Genomic DNA, 16,286 nt, shown 5'->3' with positions numbered 1-16,286 from the left:
GTATCTTCCCAGGGGTGAGACAGCAGGTCCCCAACCTGCTGTCTCACCCCTGATCCATCATAAAACCATCTCTCCACGACCCTCCCGCATAGGCCTCCATCATTGTGCAAAGCTCCCACCCACCCTCCCCATCATAGCCCCACCTATCTCAGTCATGCTCCCATTTAGGCCCCTCCTCCTTGGCGCTGCCCCTGGCACACGTACAGTGCACAACTAGTCACTGCTATAACAGGCACTGCCAAGATGGCACTGGCTGATAGGCACTGCCTGGCCATATCTCCAACCACCTGGGGGCTTCAATGGCCTCCAATCCGTCCCGGTGTGGGCATGGCATCTGGTCTCTCTGGCAAGCTGGGAAGCATCCGTGAGGGGGGAGCAGCTGTTTTATGAGATCCAGGTAGTCCTTTGTGAATGCGCTGTGTGCCCTTTCTGGGTGCAAAGCCATTGTTGCTAGAAAAACGGGGCTGGGAAGATACCAATTTTGGTGCTGGGGGGAGGGATGGGTTGGGTGGGACAGGATCTTTGCAACACCCAAGCGGGCTTTGGACAAAAAAAATTTGATAACCATTGAGTTATATAATCATTGAATTCCTACATGCAGAAGGAGGCCATTAGGCCCATCGGGCCTGCATCGACAACAATCCCATCCATAGAACACTATAGCACAGAAACAGGCCCTTTGGCCCTTCTTGTCTGTGCTGAACCATTTTTCTGCCAAGTCCCACTGACCTGCACCTGGACCTTTTCCCTCCACATCCCTCTCATCCATGTACCTGTCTAAGATTTTCTTAAATGTTAAAAGTGAGCCCGCATTTACCACTTCATCCAGCAGCTCATTCCACACTCCCACCACTCTCTGTGTGAAGAAGTCCCCCCTAATATTCCCTTTAAACTTTTCCCCCTTCACCCTTAACCCATGCTGTCTGGTTTTTTTCTCCCCTAGCCTCAGTGGAAAAAGCCTGCTTGCATTCACTCTATCTATACCTATCATAATTTTATCCACCTCTATCAAAACTCTCCTCAATCTTCTACACCCCAGGGAATAAAGTCGCAGCTTATTCAATCTTTCTCTGTAACTCAGTTTCTCAAATCCCGGCAACATCCTTGTAAACCTTCTCTGCACTCTTTCAACCTTATTAATATCCTTCCTGTAATTAGGTGACCAAAACTGCACACAATACTCTAAACTCGGCCTCACCAATGTCTTATACAACCTCACCATAACATTCCAACTCTTATACTCAATACTTTGATTTATAAAGGCCAATGTACCAAAAGCACTCTTTACGACCCTATCTACCTGTGACACCACTTTTAGGGAATTATGTATCTGTATTCCCAGATCCCTCTGTTCTACTGCACTCTTCAGTGTCCTACCATTTACCTTGTATGTTCTACCTTGGTTTATCCTTCCAAAGTGCAATACCTCACACTTATCTGCATTAAACTCCATCTGCCATTTTTCAGCCCATTTTTCTAGTTGGTCCAAATCCCTCTGCAAGCTTTGAAAACCTTCCTCACTGTCCACTACACCTCCAATCTTTGTATCATCAGCAAATTTGCTGATCCAATTTACCACATTATCATCCAGATCATTGATATAGATGACAAACAACAATGGACCCAGCACTGATCTCTGTGGCACACCACTAGTCACAGGCCTCCACTCAGAGAAGCAGTCCTCTACTACCACTCTCTGGCTTCTTCCATTGAGCCAATGTCTAATCCAATTTACTACCTCTCCATGTATACCTAGCAACTGAACCTTCCTAACTAACCTCCCATGTGGGATCTTGTCAAAGGCCTTACTGAAGTCCATGTAGACAACACCCACCGCCTTCCCTTCATCCACTTTCCTGGTAACCTCCTCAAAAAACTCTAATAGATTGGTTAAAGCTGGCCTACCACGCACAAAGCCATGTTGACTCTCCCTAATAAATCCCTGTCTACCCAAGTATTTGTAGATCCTATCTCTTTGTACTCCTTCCAATAATTTACCTACTACTGACATCATAAGACCAAAAAAAGGAGCAGAATTAGGCCACTCGGCCCATTAAATCTGCTCCACTATTCAGTCATGGCTGATATTTTTCTCATCCCCAATCATCTGCCTTTTCCCCATGACTCCTGATCCCCTTATTAATCAAGAACCTTTCCATCTCTGTCTTAAAGACACTCAATGACCTGGCCCTCCACAGCCTTCTGCGGCAAAGAGTTCCACAGATTCACCACTCTCTGGCTGAAGAAATTCTTCCTCATCTCTGTTTTAAAGGATCGTCCCTTTTGCCTGAGGTTGTGCCCTCTGGCTCTAGTTTTTCCTGCGAGTGGAAATATCCTCTCTATGTCCACTCTAGCTGGGCCTCGCAGTATCCTGTAAGTTTCAATAAGATCTCCCCCTCATCCTTCCAAACTCCAACGAGTAGAGACGCAGAGTCCTCAACCATTCCAGGCCCTATCCTCATAAGCTCATGTATTTACCCAGCTAATCCCTCTGATGCCAAGAGGCAATTTAGCATGCCCAATCCACCTGAACCACACTTTGTTCGACTATGGGAGGAAATTGGAGCACCCAGAGGGAACCCAAGTAGACACGGGGAGAACATGCAAACTCTGCACAGACAGTGACCTGGGGTGTGAATTGAACCTGGGTCCCTGGCGCTGTGCAGCAGCAGTGCTAATAATCACTGTGCCACTGTGCCGCCCCTTAGGATAAATAGTGTCTTTTGCGATTAAGGTTAGAGATGATGGATTAAAATAAGTGTTGGGGAGTGATTGGTGAGTTTGAGGTCTACTCGGAAAATATTTTTGGCTAAGAGAATGCAGAGACTGAGTGGAGAGATTTCCTGCGTCTGCTGACTTAGATTTTGGAATCTCTCATGAGGTGAGATCGTGTAGTTTAAAGTCAGAGACTTTTAGGCAGCAATTTGTGAAAATGGTGTAAGGAATGAAATGAGGAAAAATGCATCTTATAGGGTAAAGTAAAAGGAATATAAATTCCTTTCATTAGGTGGAAAAAACCTGTCTCTCTAATCTATATTTCAGGAGAGCAAATGTCCTCAGAAAGATCCCTGGCAGCTAGTACAACCAGAAGATGTACTTAAAATGTTCATCACTTGTTCCTTATTTTCTATTTTTAATGTTCCTGAAACGAGGAAGGTGGACAGAAAAAGGAAAGAGAATTTTATTAATATTTTAAAAGCTCCTTTCTTCCTCTCCAGCGATACTTCACAACGTGTTAATAAAGAACAAGTGGGTGGAGCTTTCCTACAATACAGTCCAGCTGCTCACACTGGCACCCTAACTGTGAAATAGAATTTTCCACCACATCCTATCTCAATATTGACTGTCCATTTCTTTCTGTTAATGATTCATCGCACCCACTCCACCCTCTGCTAACACTGCCATGTTTGTTTAAGAGACTGGTGTATCAGCCTCTGAATGACCTTCCTCACTGCTGTCTAGACTAATACAGCTCTTGGGGATAAAGGGATACGGGGGGAAAGAGGGGATTAGGATATCGAATTCGATGATCAGCTATGATCAAAATGAATGCCCTCCACCTGCTCCTAGTTCCTATGTTTCTATTTTTAATTCACTGAGTAAGTCTGCTGTGGAACAGTGACTCATACACGCAGTGACACCTGAATGCCCTGTGATGCAGACATTACCCAATAGCAGCAACTCCTTATTCATGAAATGATATAACACAGAAAGAGGCCATTAAGCTCTTTTCTAGCCAATTAATCCATCCCCACCCCTGCCACCACATGGCCACACAATTCCCTTTCCCCTGGGAATATTCCTCTGATTCCTTTTTGAAAGTTCCTATTGAATTGAATCTGTTTTTATTGCACTTTTCAGGCAGCGCCTTCCAGATCACAGCAATTCATCATTAAAATATCTTGCCGAATTTATTCAATGTGTTCCAATTCTGCTGTGGGACTGGAACACGTTATTATAAAATCTGCTGTAAAAGGGTCTCAGACACCTTTAAGAATCTTAGATCATCAGCTGAGCTGGTGGATCTCTGACCTGTGACGACACACTAGTTTCCTTTTATGTGTTTATGGACTGTGGGTGTCATTGACTGCACTGCACTGTTGCCCTAATTGCCCCTTGAACTGAATGTCTTGCTTGGCCATTTCAAAGTGCGGTATAGACTTTAATTCCACATTGCTGTGGCTCTGGAGTCACACGTCGGCCAGACCAGGTGAGGATGGTAGATTCCCTTCCCTAAAGGACACTATTGAACCAGATGGGTTTTTACAACAATTGACAATGGTTTCACGGTCATAAATGGATTCTTCATTCCAGATATTTTTTATTGAATTCAAATTCCACCATTTGCTGTGGTGGGATTTGAACCTGGGTCCCCAGAACATTACTTCAGTAACTGGATTAATAGTCTAGCGATAATACCATTCGGCCATTGCCTCCCCATTAGTGAAGCAGAAGGGTTTTTATGTGAATCTACAATGGTTTCAGTAGACTTTAATTCCACATTTTGATTGAATTCAAATTTCACCATCTGCCGTGGTGGGATTCGAACCTTGGACCACAGCGCATTACTCTGTAGCTCTGGATTACGAATCTAGTGACAATACCATTAGTCACTGCCTCAACTGCTGTTTGTCTAAAGAGAGTGTGCTTTTCTCTGAGACCCTGTTATCTCCGTCTGAGCAGCACTGTGCCTGAGCACTGAGCACAGCTCTACCCTCCAATGAGGAAATGGCCACAGCTGCCTCGGGCTCATCTTTCACTTCCACTTGCTCCCTGGTGCCACACTTTGCACCCAGTGCTCCCCTCCCTCATCATGTATGCACTGGTGGAGGCTGATGCTGCTTGTTCTGAGTCTCTGATTCCAGCATTTGTCCTTGTACAAACACATCTGGAGCACTCAGACATGGGGAGTACATGCAAACTGCGCACAGACAGTGACCCAAGCTGGGAATCGAACCCGGGTCCCTGGCGCTGTGAGGCAGCAGCGCTAACCACTGTGCCCCCCGGGAATCGAACCCGGGTCCCTGGCGCTGTGAGGCAGCAGCGCTAACCACTGTGCCCCCCGGGAATCGAACCCGGGTCCCTGGCGCTGTGAGGCAGCAGTGCTAACCCACTGTGCCACTGTGCCCCCCGGGAATCGAACCCAGGTCCCTGGCGCTGTGAGGCAGCAGTGCCAACCCACTGTGTCACTGTGGCTTGATATCAGCTTTTTAAATCCAAATAGCTTTTCCTTTGCCACTTCAACCTTCACAGGTTCTGTTGTTTCCTGTCAGGCATCTGAACCTCTCTCAGTTCTCCACTTCTATGAAAATCCCTGCTGTATTTCTCCAGCTTTCTCTTGACTGTTATGGATTTTTCAGGGGTTTTACCCTAGAGCCTGCCTCTGCCTTCTCTATTCTGCATAATTCACATCTCCCTATCTCCCTTTCTTATTATTCTCTATGGAAAGTTCACTCTCTTTCCTTTTCCTCGCTCTATCCTTTTTTCCTCTCTGTTTTTATTGTTTTCCTTCTCTCTCTCTGCTTCTCTTTCTTGTCTCTCCCCTTCTCTCTCTTGGAATTCTAACTCCAGCCATTTCTGTTGTAGCTGTGTCTCGGCTAAAGCTAATTTGACTGTTTCCATTTCTTCATGTCCACAATTCAATGATCTGGTCAGGAGTTTTAAAATTGCAAGTTTCCTGGCTTTTGGGCAACATTTCTAACTCCAAGTCCCTGACTATATTTCAACTCCTTGAGGGCAGAGCTCTTAGACTATCCAAAGTGATCTCAGTCTGGGCTGGAAAGGTACTGGCTCCAAATGTGGACACTTTTGTATTTTACTATTATAAAGTTAAGAAAACCTGTCAAGCCGTTTCTTTTTTAAAAAAATTGCTTTAAGGGAACAATTTATTTTCCCACTACGATTCTCTTGTACTTCAGTGGCAATTGTCCCAGACCTGAGCCCCCACATTGCTCTTATAACCATATGAGGAGGTGTGATGTGACTCCTGTATTCTCCCAGTCCAGGGGCAGAATTTTACACTCCCTTAAGGCAGGTTCAGAGGTGAGGGGTGTACTTTACTCAGAGGGTAGTAAGGGCGTGGAATGCCCTGCCTGCGGCAGTTGTGGACTCACCAACTTTAAGGGCGTGCAAATGGTCAGTGGATAGGCATATGGATACCATTGGAATAGTTTAGGTTAGAGGGTCATTAGATTGGTTCCACTGGTCGGCACAACATCGAGGGCTGAAGGGCCTGTACTGCGCTGTAATGTTCTATGTTCTAAAATTGAAAGGGCAAAATTCCCCCAGGAATCCACCCACCCAAACCCAAGGGCAATTTGACACTTGGGGGAGGGGGAGATAGGGTCTCAGGCAGAGTACACACCCTCAGAGTGACAAAGCCACTTCCTGGATACATAATGACCTTTTCCTGCCCAGCCTCAATGTTTAGGCTGGAGGGAGTGGGTGCGAGTGGTGGGAAAGTGACGTGTAAACTCCCCAGTCTGTGCAGGAAATGGGTGGCACCTCACTCGTAAGGCTTCCTCACAGTTATGGTCAATCAGATACCCTGACACATCTTGTGGGCAGAACTTTATTTCAAGGGCAGATGGAAGTCCCGCCCACTGACAATCAACACTGCGGGCAGTGAGTGTCAAATGTCAGAGGATTTGGAGAGTCAGCGGTACCGTGTTACACACCAACTCTCATAGAACATAGAACATTAGAACATAGAACATTACAGCGCAGAACAGGCCCTTCGGCCCACGATGTTGCGCCGACCAGTTAAAAAAAAACAACAACAACAATGACCCACTAACCTAAACCAATCCCTTTTCGTCCATAAACCTGTCCACAGACCTCTTAAATGCCCCCAAACTAGGCGCATTTACAACTGCAGCAGGCAGGGCATTCCAATCCCTCACCACCCTCTCGGAAGGTGAATGTCCACTGTTCCTCATTCTGAAAATCCTACTCTGAGTCTGACCGCAGTGGCGCTCCAGGGGACCGGAGGGGCACCCCAGGGCGGACTGGAGTGGTGCTCCAGGTGGGTGTGGGGGGCGGGGGGTGCTCCGGGGCAGACAGCACCCCGCTTCTGACCAGGATGGTACCCCGCCTCTGACTGGCTCCGCCTCTCTGCCTCTGACCGCTCCAGTTCTCCGCCTCTGACCGCTCACCTCTGCCTCTGACCGCCCCACTCTCCGCCTCTGACCTGACGGTATTCCGCCTTTCACCGGAACTGCTCTCCGGCTCTGACCATAATAAAGTCTTTTTGAGAATGGAGAGAGGATGTACCTCCTGATATTTATGCTTTGAAGTTGTAAAGAATTATTCATACAGGTTTTCTGAGGTTAAACAGAGGATAAAATATGTTCACTGAAACAATTTCTTGAATGAAAACACTGGGCACAAAGCTGCCAGCAATCACATGTTACAGGCATTTGTTGAATGCACAGAGGCACTCGCACAAAAGCACGCGCATACCATTCATCTGGCAAAGTAAGAGCACATGCTTGGAGGATTATTATAGCTCAGAGGAGTTTATGCTTTTCTATCCCTTGGCTGGTCTCAATGTGATGCTTCAACATTGCATTGTTTTGTCCAGCGGAGTCTCCTCTGGGTGTAATCACTTGAAGCAGATCTCTGCTGTTTTTGGAATGAGCTTCTCGGGTGGTCACCTTACAAACCAGGGAACGCCTGAGAGAGCCCATACCTCCAACCAGCCTATGCTCCATACAACATTGTCTCTCCTGCTTGGTAAGGAGTCCTTGAAGCACCTCGCTGGTTGCATGTTCCAAAGAAATTCTATTAGTTTAGGTCTGCTGCAGTTATTATTTCAGAACAAGTAATTGCATTTTGATGTCTCATCTCAGAAACACTTGAAAAGTCTCAGGATGATGTGAATCAACACAGGGATGGGGTATTTCAAACTTCCCAGGGGGTCTATCTTCATCCCACTTGGAGATTGTGTGCATTGCCTCAGTCTGGACATCGTAAGAAGTCTCACAACACCAAGTTAAAGTCCAACAGATTTATTTGGTAGTACAAGCTTTCAGAACACTGCTCCTTCATCAGGTGGGTGGAGGATTGGGTTCATAAATGGGATATATATAGATACAGACTCAATTTACAAGATAATGGTTGAAATGTGATAGCCAAGTTCTGCACACATGAGGACGGCCTCAATCGGGATCTTGTGTTCATGTCACACTATCTGTAACCCCCAAGACGTGCCTGGGCTTGCAAAATCTCACAAACTGTCCTGCCTTGAGACAATTCACATCTCTTTAACCTGCACTTAACCCTCTCTCCACATGCATTGTCTGCACCTGTAAAGACTTGATTACCTGTAAAGACTCGCATTCCAACTATTATCTGGTCAATTGAGTCTGTGTCAATATATGCTGTTTGTGAACCCAACTCTCCACTCACCTGATGAAGGGACAGTGCTCCAAAAGCTTGTGCTACCAAATAAACCTGTTGAACTTTAACTTGGTGTTGTGAGACTTCTTACTGTGCCCACCCCAGTCCAAGACTGGCATTGCCACATCAGTCTGGACAGTTCTGATATTGTAGAGGGCCCCAGTTATTTTTAAATTTCAGCCAGGAAAAGAAAAAAATGGAAACTGTACCTTCAAAATGTACGTCCTCATGACAGGCTCCAGGGATAGTGTGGACTAACGGGAGGTACAAAGAATAAACATGGATTCAGTTGGCTGAACAGTCACCTACCTCCTGTGCTATAATAACCCTATGACACTATTACTGACCTATCAAAGATCATTTCTTTGGGTCTTCCTCTGATTTTAAAATTCGCATCCTTTCTTCCATATACCTCCGTGACCTTCCCCTCCCTATCTCTGTAATCACCTCCAGCATCACAACCCTCTGGAGATCCCTGCACGCTAATTCTGGTCTCTTGAATATCACTGATTTTAATCTCTGCTTTCAGCTGCCTGGATCCCAAGCTCAGGAATTTCTACTCTAAACCTCTGACCTTTCTCACTTCACATTTAAACATTTTTTATCAATTCATTTCTGTTTACTGACAAAGAACAAAGGACAGTACAGCACAGGAGCAGCCTGCTCCAGATCCTTCTATTCTCTGTCTATACTCAATGCCCCAACTAATGAAGACAGGCATACCATACACCTTCTGGACCATTTTATTCAGCTGTGTTGCCATTTTCAGGGAACTGTGGACCTGTATGCCCAGATTCCTCCGAGCTTGTGAAGCACGTTGTGACATAAAGGTGCTAAATAAATATAAATTATTCTTGCCCACTCCCTGCTTTTCCTGCCTCTGATTAAATCCTGTTACATGGCTGTCATTTTCTCTGTTCTGATATCCAACGTCCAGTTCAACCTGAAACATTAACTGTTCCTCTCTCTCCACAGATGCTGCCTGGCACGCTGAGTATCTGTTTTTATTTCAGATTTCCAGAAAGCTGCAGTAATTTGATTTTGAGAGGTTGGTAAATGTGCCAGTGAGGGTGAAAGGGCTGCAGCACTGGATCAAGCTGCTATCTCTGGCCTCTGGTTAACACTGCACTCTGTCCTGTTGCAGGGTCGACCATTGGAACAATGAGAAGGAACGTATTGTGCTAATCTGTGAAAAGACGCTGCTCATTTGCAAGTATGATTTTATGGTTCTCAGTTACCAGCACTGCCGGCGGATTCCCCTCAATTACATTGACAGGATCTATTACGGAGAATTCACTTTCCCTCAACACTCCATGTCCAGGTAAGGTTTCCACACTCAGAATTTCCCCAGCTCACTTATCTCTGTCTGTTACTATTTCTAATCTTTTCTGGCTGCCTCTGCAGTAAGTTTATCAGTACTTTCATTTCCATTCATCCTTGGGATGTAAGTGTCGCTGAAAAGGCCAGTATTTTTGTCCACCCCTAACTGCCCTTTATTTGGTATAGCCAAGTGATGTGAGAAGCAGATGTTCCAATGGACCCGTTGGTCACCATTACTGATTCTGGCTTCTTATTTCAGATTTATTTAGTTTCATTTGCCAGCTGCTATGGTAGGACTTAAACTCCTATCCCTCAATCATCAATACTATTTGATGCCTGTCCAGTAACATACCCACTGCCATCCATACCTCTATTAGTCTGACCTGGAGTGAGTGTGAGTCATAGGGTTTACAGCGTGGAAACAGGCCTTTTGGCCCAACTTGTCCATGCTGCCCTTTCTTTTTCGAGACTCCTAAGCTAATCCCAATTACCCACATTTTACTGAATGGAAATTCTCCCCAACTCTCCTGAAAAATGAAACAAAAATTGGCAATTATATAGCCCCTTTCACATCACTCACAAAGCACTTCACAACCAATGAAACCCCTTCTATAGTAATCATTGCTGTAATGTTGATATGGACAAAGTAATTTATTCAGAAAGAGCTATCCAACATATTGAGATAACAACCAGATAATTTTGTCCTAACTCTCATTAGGTGAAGGAAAGTTATTAATGAGGACAGCAGAAAGAACTCCCCCTGCAAGGGAACCTTTATGTCCAACAGAGAGAGCCTCAGTTTCCCATCACGTTCAAAAGAAAAAAGCTCTGACAGTGCGGCACTCCCTCAGCACTGACCCTCTGACAGTGCGGCACTCCCTCAGCACTGACCCTCTGACAGTGCGGCACTCCCTCAGCACTGACCCTCTGACAGTGCGGCACTCCCTCAGCACTGACCCTCTGACAGTGCGGCACTCCCTCAGCACTGACCCTCTGACAGTGCGGCACTCCCTCAGCACTGACCCTCTGACAGTGCGGCACTCCCTCAGCACTGACCCTCTGACAGTGCGGCACTCCCTCAGAATGGATTTTGTGGAGGTGGGTAAAATTACACTCTAGCCAAAGGGTGTGTGGGACTGTAAGTAAAACTCATCATTTCATGCTGCGTGGAAGAAATGAAAGCATTTCAACCCAAAAAGAGCTGCACACACCTGGTCTGTAATGATATCTCACAACAAGACTGCAATGATATATGTAATGATGTCTCCCTGCAGGACTGTAATGATATCTCACAGGAGAACTGTAATAATATGTCCAAGGGGCTGTAATGATATTTGTAATGATATCTCACAACAGGACTGTAATGGATTATGTAGTGACATCTCACAACAGGACTGTAATGGATTATGTAATTATATCTCACAACTGGATTGTAATTATATCAGTTGTGATGTGCAGGGTAGGTTGATTGGCCATGCTAAAATTGCCCTTAGTGCCCTGAGATGTGTAGGTTAGAGGGATTACTGGGTAAAATATGTAGGGATGGTGGGGGTAGGGCCTGGGTGGAACTGTGATCAGTGCAGATTCAATGGACCAAATGGCCTCTTTCTGTACTGTCGGGTTTCTATGATTTTATTTCTATGTCTCATAACAGAACTTTATTGATACTGATAATGAAGTTTCACAATGGAACTGTGGTGTTGATAATGTCTCACAACTGGTCTCTCAGCAGGACTGTAATGTTATCTGGGACCTGATGAAGTGAATCCTCAGACATTGTGGGAGGCTGGGGGGAAATTGCAGGTCTTCTAACAGAGATATTTGAATCATCAATTGTCCTAGGTAAGGTGTCTGAAGATTGGAGAGTGGCAAATGTTATGCTTTTGTTTAAGAAGGGCTGCAGAGAAAAGCCTGGGAACTACAGTCCAATGAGCCTCACATCTGTAGTGGGCGAGTTGTTTGAAGGTATTTTGAGAGACAGGATGTATTTAGAGACTCAAGGACTGATTAGGGTCTGTCAGCATGGCTTTGTGAGTGGGAAATCATGTCTCGCAAATATCGCGGACAGTGAAGATTATCTAGGATTGCCACAGGATCTTGATCAATTGGGCCAGTGAGCTGATGAATGGCAGATGGAGTTTAATTTAGATAAATGCGAGGTGATACATTTTGGTAGACTGAACCAGGGCAGGACTTATTCAGTTAATGGTAGGGCACTGGGGACAGTTACAGAACAAAGAGATATAAGGATGCAAATTCATAGCTCTTTGAAAGTGGAGTCACAGGTGGACAGAGTGGTGAAGAAGGCATTCGGCATGCTTGGTTTCATTGGTCAGAACATTGAATACAGGAGTTGGGATGTCTTGTTGAAGTTGTGTAAGGCCACAATTGCAATACTGTGTACAGTTCTGCTCACCTATTATAGAAAGCACATTATTAAACTAGGAAGAGTGCAAAAAAGATTTACTACAATGCTATCAAGACTTGATGATTTGAGTTATGAGGAGAGGATGGATAGATTGGGACTTTTTTTCTCAGGAGCATAGAAGGTTTAGAGGTCTATAAAATAATGAGCGGCACAGATCAGCAAGAGAGTGAATATCTTTTCCCAACAATAGGGGAGTCTAAAACTAGAGGGCATGGGTTTAAGGTGAGAGGGGAGAGATACAAAAGTACCCAGAGGGACAATTGTTTCACACAGAAGGTGGTGAGTGCCTGGAACAAGCTTCCAGAGGTAGTAGTAGAGGCGGGTACAATTTTGTCTTTTAAAAAGCGTTTAGACAGTTACATGGGTAAGATGGGTATAGAGGGATATGGGCCAAATGTGGGCAATTGGGACTAGCTTAGGGGTTAAAAAAAGGCAGCATGAACAAGTTGGGCTGAAGGGCCTGTTTCCATGCTGTAAACTGACTCAATGATATCTCACAATAGAACTGTAATGAATGCTGTGATGATATCTCACAACAGAATTATAATTTTGTAAAGTTGTGTAAGAATGATGGCAAGGAGTACTTAGAGTTTATTAGAAGATCTTCAGCTTGTGGCCACTGGTGAGAACTCCCACGCTCCCAGTATGTCACTTCCTGTGTACAGGTGACGCTAATATATACTTGGCTGCACATTCCACAATCACAATATATGTGATTATATCCCATGATAGGACTGTAATGCTGCCTGTTTGGATGGCAGATTGTTCTCTTTGCAATATTTGTATCAGGTTCAAATTCCGGCCTGCACTAAACGCTTTCAGTCAGTGAGGGTGATTGCTATATCTGGAGACACAATCAAATGTGTATCTCTGCAGAATAAAATGGATTACAAACTTTCTGCTCAATCTCAGCACCAAGCTGTAGGAACAGAAAGATGATGAAAAATGCTAGCAGTGTCTTTTGTATTTCAGGGGTTAATTGAATATCAATAGTATGTTTTCAATTCAGGAAATTTGAATTAATAATATTTATTTTGTGGAGATATATACTGTTCTTTGACATTTGGCAACCTCACCTTGGATCCAGTGAGATTTAACCTTTTGCAACAACCTACCCCCTAGCCTCAACTGGGTTCTTGGGTTCATGTCACACTATCTGTAACCCCCACAACTTGCCTGGGCATGCAAAATCTCACTAACTGTCCTGCCTAGAGACAATACACATCTCTTTAACCTGTGCTTAATGCTCTCTCGACTCACATTGTCTGTACCTTTAAGACTTGATTACCTGTAAAGATTTGCATTCCAGCTATTATTTTGTAAATTGAGTCTGTGTCTTTATATGCCCTGTTTGTGAACAGAACTCCCAATTACCTGACGAAGGAGCAGCGCTCCGAAAGCTAGTGGCTTTTGCTGCCAAATAAACCTGTTGGACTTTAACGTGGTGTTGTGAGACTTCTTACTGTGTTCTTTGACAAGCCAGCAGGGGGCAGGCTTGGACAGATTTTTGGAGACTTCCGTTTGTCTTGTGTGTTCAGACTGGATGAGATATTGAGAAATCACCAGAGGGCCATGTGTGTGACCCAGAGCGATGGAAGATGGCAGCACTTGTCACTGAGATTAGCCTCTGAAAGCTTCACAATAAGTTGTGTTCATTGAGCATCTTTAATGCGGCAAAATGTCCCAAAGTGCTTCACAGCAGTTATCAGGCAGTCAGACAATGAGATATTGGGAGGGGTGGCCTTGATCAGAGAGGTGGACTTTCTGTAATATCTTTGAAGAGGAAGTAGAGGTTTAGGGAGAAATTCCTGAGTTCAGGACCAGGCAGTAATGGAAATCCGGGATGCTGGAAAGACTGGAATGGGAGGAGTGCGGAGATCAGGAAGGGTTGTCAGGTTGGAGGGATTTTGAAATGAGGATGAGGTTTTAGAATTTGGGGCATGGCTGGACTGGGATTCAGCCCAAGGTGGTGAGCACTGGTGTTGAGGAACAGAGCTGGGTGTGTGAGTTCAGAGCATAGGGATTACAGAGGGCACAGTGTGAGAGTGCAGCCGGGAGTGTGTTGCAATATCATCAAGATGAGAGGTGACGGATGAGGATTTCAAGTGAACCTTTTTGCTGTCCACTGTTTTAACACTGGTGTCAACAGCTGTTTTTGAATGGATTAAATCCAGGGCTAATAGTAGGAAAGGATTGTTGGATTGCTAATCCTGCACAGCTTTCAGTGAGTGATCGACTGCCCATCCTAGAGGAATGATACCAGAATCAACATCAACCAAACTCCAGATTGCTTCCGAGCCCATATCAACCTCTGTCCTGCCTACTTATCCCTCAACCACCCCCCACCACCCTCTATCTGTCTCCCTACCCTCCACCTCTCCCCCACCCTCCACCTCTCTCTCCCCCACCCTCCACCTCTCTCTCCCCCACCCTCCACCTCTCTCTCCCCCACCCTCCACCTCTCTCTCCCCCACCCTCCACCTCTCTCTCCCCCACCCTCCACCTCTCTCTCCCCCACCCTCCACCTCTCTCTCCCCCACCCTCCACCTCTCTCTCCCCCACCCTCCACCTCTCTCTCCCCCACCCTCCACCTCTCTCTCCCCCACCCTCCACCTCTCTCTCCCCCACCCTCCACCTCTCTCTCCCCCACCCTCCACCTCTCTCTCCCCCACCCTCCACCTCTCTCTCCCCCACCCTCCACCTCTCTCTCCCCCACCCTCCACCTCTCTCTCCCCCACCCTCCACCTCTCTCTCCCCCACCCTCCACCTCTCTCTCCCCCACCCTCCACCTCTCTCTCCCCCACCCTCCACCTCTCTCTCCCCCACCCTCCACCTCTCTCTCCCCCACCCTCCCATCGTCTCCCTCAGGTCCCTCTCTTTCACTCTGCCATCACTGCAAACTGATTCCTTTATGCTGTGACCCCGTTAAACCCTGTCAATTTGATCAATATTTCCCAGTCTACACTGGGTGGCAGTGGTTAGCACTGCTACTTCACAGCTCTAGGGACCCGGTTTCAATTCCCAGCTCGGGTCACTGCCTGTGTGGAGTTTGCACATTCTCCTCGTGTCTGCGCGGGTTTCCTCCGGGTACTCTGGTTTCCTCCCACAGTCCAAAGATGTGTGGGTTAGGTTGATTGACCATGCTAAAATTGCCCCTTAGTGCCCTGAGATGTGTAGGTTAGAGGGATTAGTGGGCAAATATATAGGGATATGGGGGTAAGACTTGGGTGGGATTGTGGTTGGTCAGACTCAATGAGCCAGTGGGCCTCTTTCTGCACTGTTGAGTTTCTATGATTCTTGCTCTGTCTCTCTCTCTTTCCTATTCTCCAGGTGCCATTGTTGAATCTGGTTGTTAACCTGATCACAAAACCACTCCAGGTGTTCGCTTGTGTTTTCCATTCCATCCGTTTAATTCCACATGAATCATTTCATTCCAATCCCTTGAGGAACACACCTTCTCCAAAGAAGTGATGCTCCAAATGATCACATTTCCCTGAAAACCTTTTCAATAAATTCACTCAGGCATGTTTGAAACAGATCTGACTTTGCTAGTTACAAAATGAACAAGAAATCAGGGAAGTAAACTCAGTGAGGGAATGAGAGGAACAAACCTGAAGATTTATATTCCAGCAGACAGCAGAGAGCAGAAAGCTTAAACACAAGTCCACCCCCACTACTCCTGCACCTCTGGCTGACTGGATATGTTCTTATCCATTCACAGGATGTGGGTGTCGCTGACTAGGTCAGCATTTACTGCCCAACCCTAATTGCCCTGGAGAAGGTGGTGGTAAGCTGCCTTCCTGAACTGTTGCAGTCCATGTGGCATAGGTACACCCACAGGGCTGCTAGGGAGGGAGTGCCAGGATTTTGACCCAGTGACACTGAAGGAATGCCGATATGTTTCCAAGTCAGGATGGTGAGTTCTTTGGAGGGTAGGGGAGGTGGATTTGGAAGGTGTATCTTGTAGGTGGCAACACTGATGCCCTGTGTGCTGGTGGTGGAGGGAGTGGATGTTTGTGGATGTGGTACCAATCAAGTGGGCTGCTTTGTCCTGGATGGTGTCGAGCTCCTTGAGTGTTGGAGCTGCACCTGACTTGTACCTTGTAGATGTGAATAGGCTCTGGGGAGTCAGGAGGCA

The 16,286-nt window shown here is 46.0% G+C and overlaps 1 protein-coding gene across 1 annotated transcript in view; it reads left to right on the top strand.

Annotated features, from left to right (window-relative positions):
- Window positions 1–16,286, top strand: part of LOC145341193 (tumor protein p63-regulated gene 1-like protein) — a 66,158-nt gene that overhangs the window by 13,349 nt on the left and 36,523 nt on the right. Inside the window, exon 3 of the mRNA XM_080186121.1 lies at window positions 9,545–9,721. Coding sequence (XP_080042247.1) covers window positions 9,545–9,721 — 177 coding nt within the window. The remainder of the gene's footprint in view (window positions 1–9,544; window positions 9,722–16,286) is intronic.

Source organism: Carcharhinus amblyrhynchos, chromosome 3 (genome assembly GCF_965287045.1).
Source record: "Carcharhinus amblyrhynchos chromosome 3, sCarAmb.v2.hapA, whole genome shotgun sequence".
NCBI lineage: Eukaryota > Metazoa > Chordata > Chondrichthyes > Carcharhiniformes > Carcharhinidae > Carcharhinus > Carcharhinus amblyrhynchos.
The sequence above is the reverse complement of the archived record's forward strand: the minus strand, read 5'-3'. Positions and strand labels throughout refer to the sequence as shown.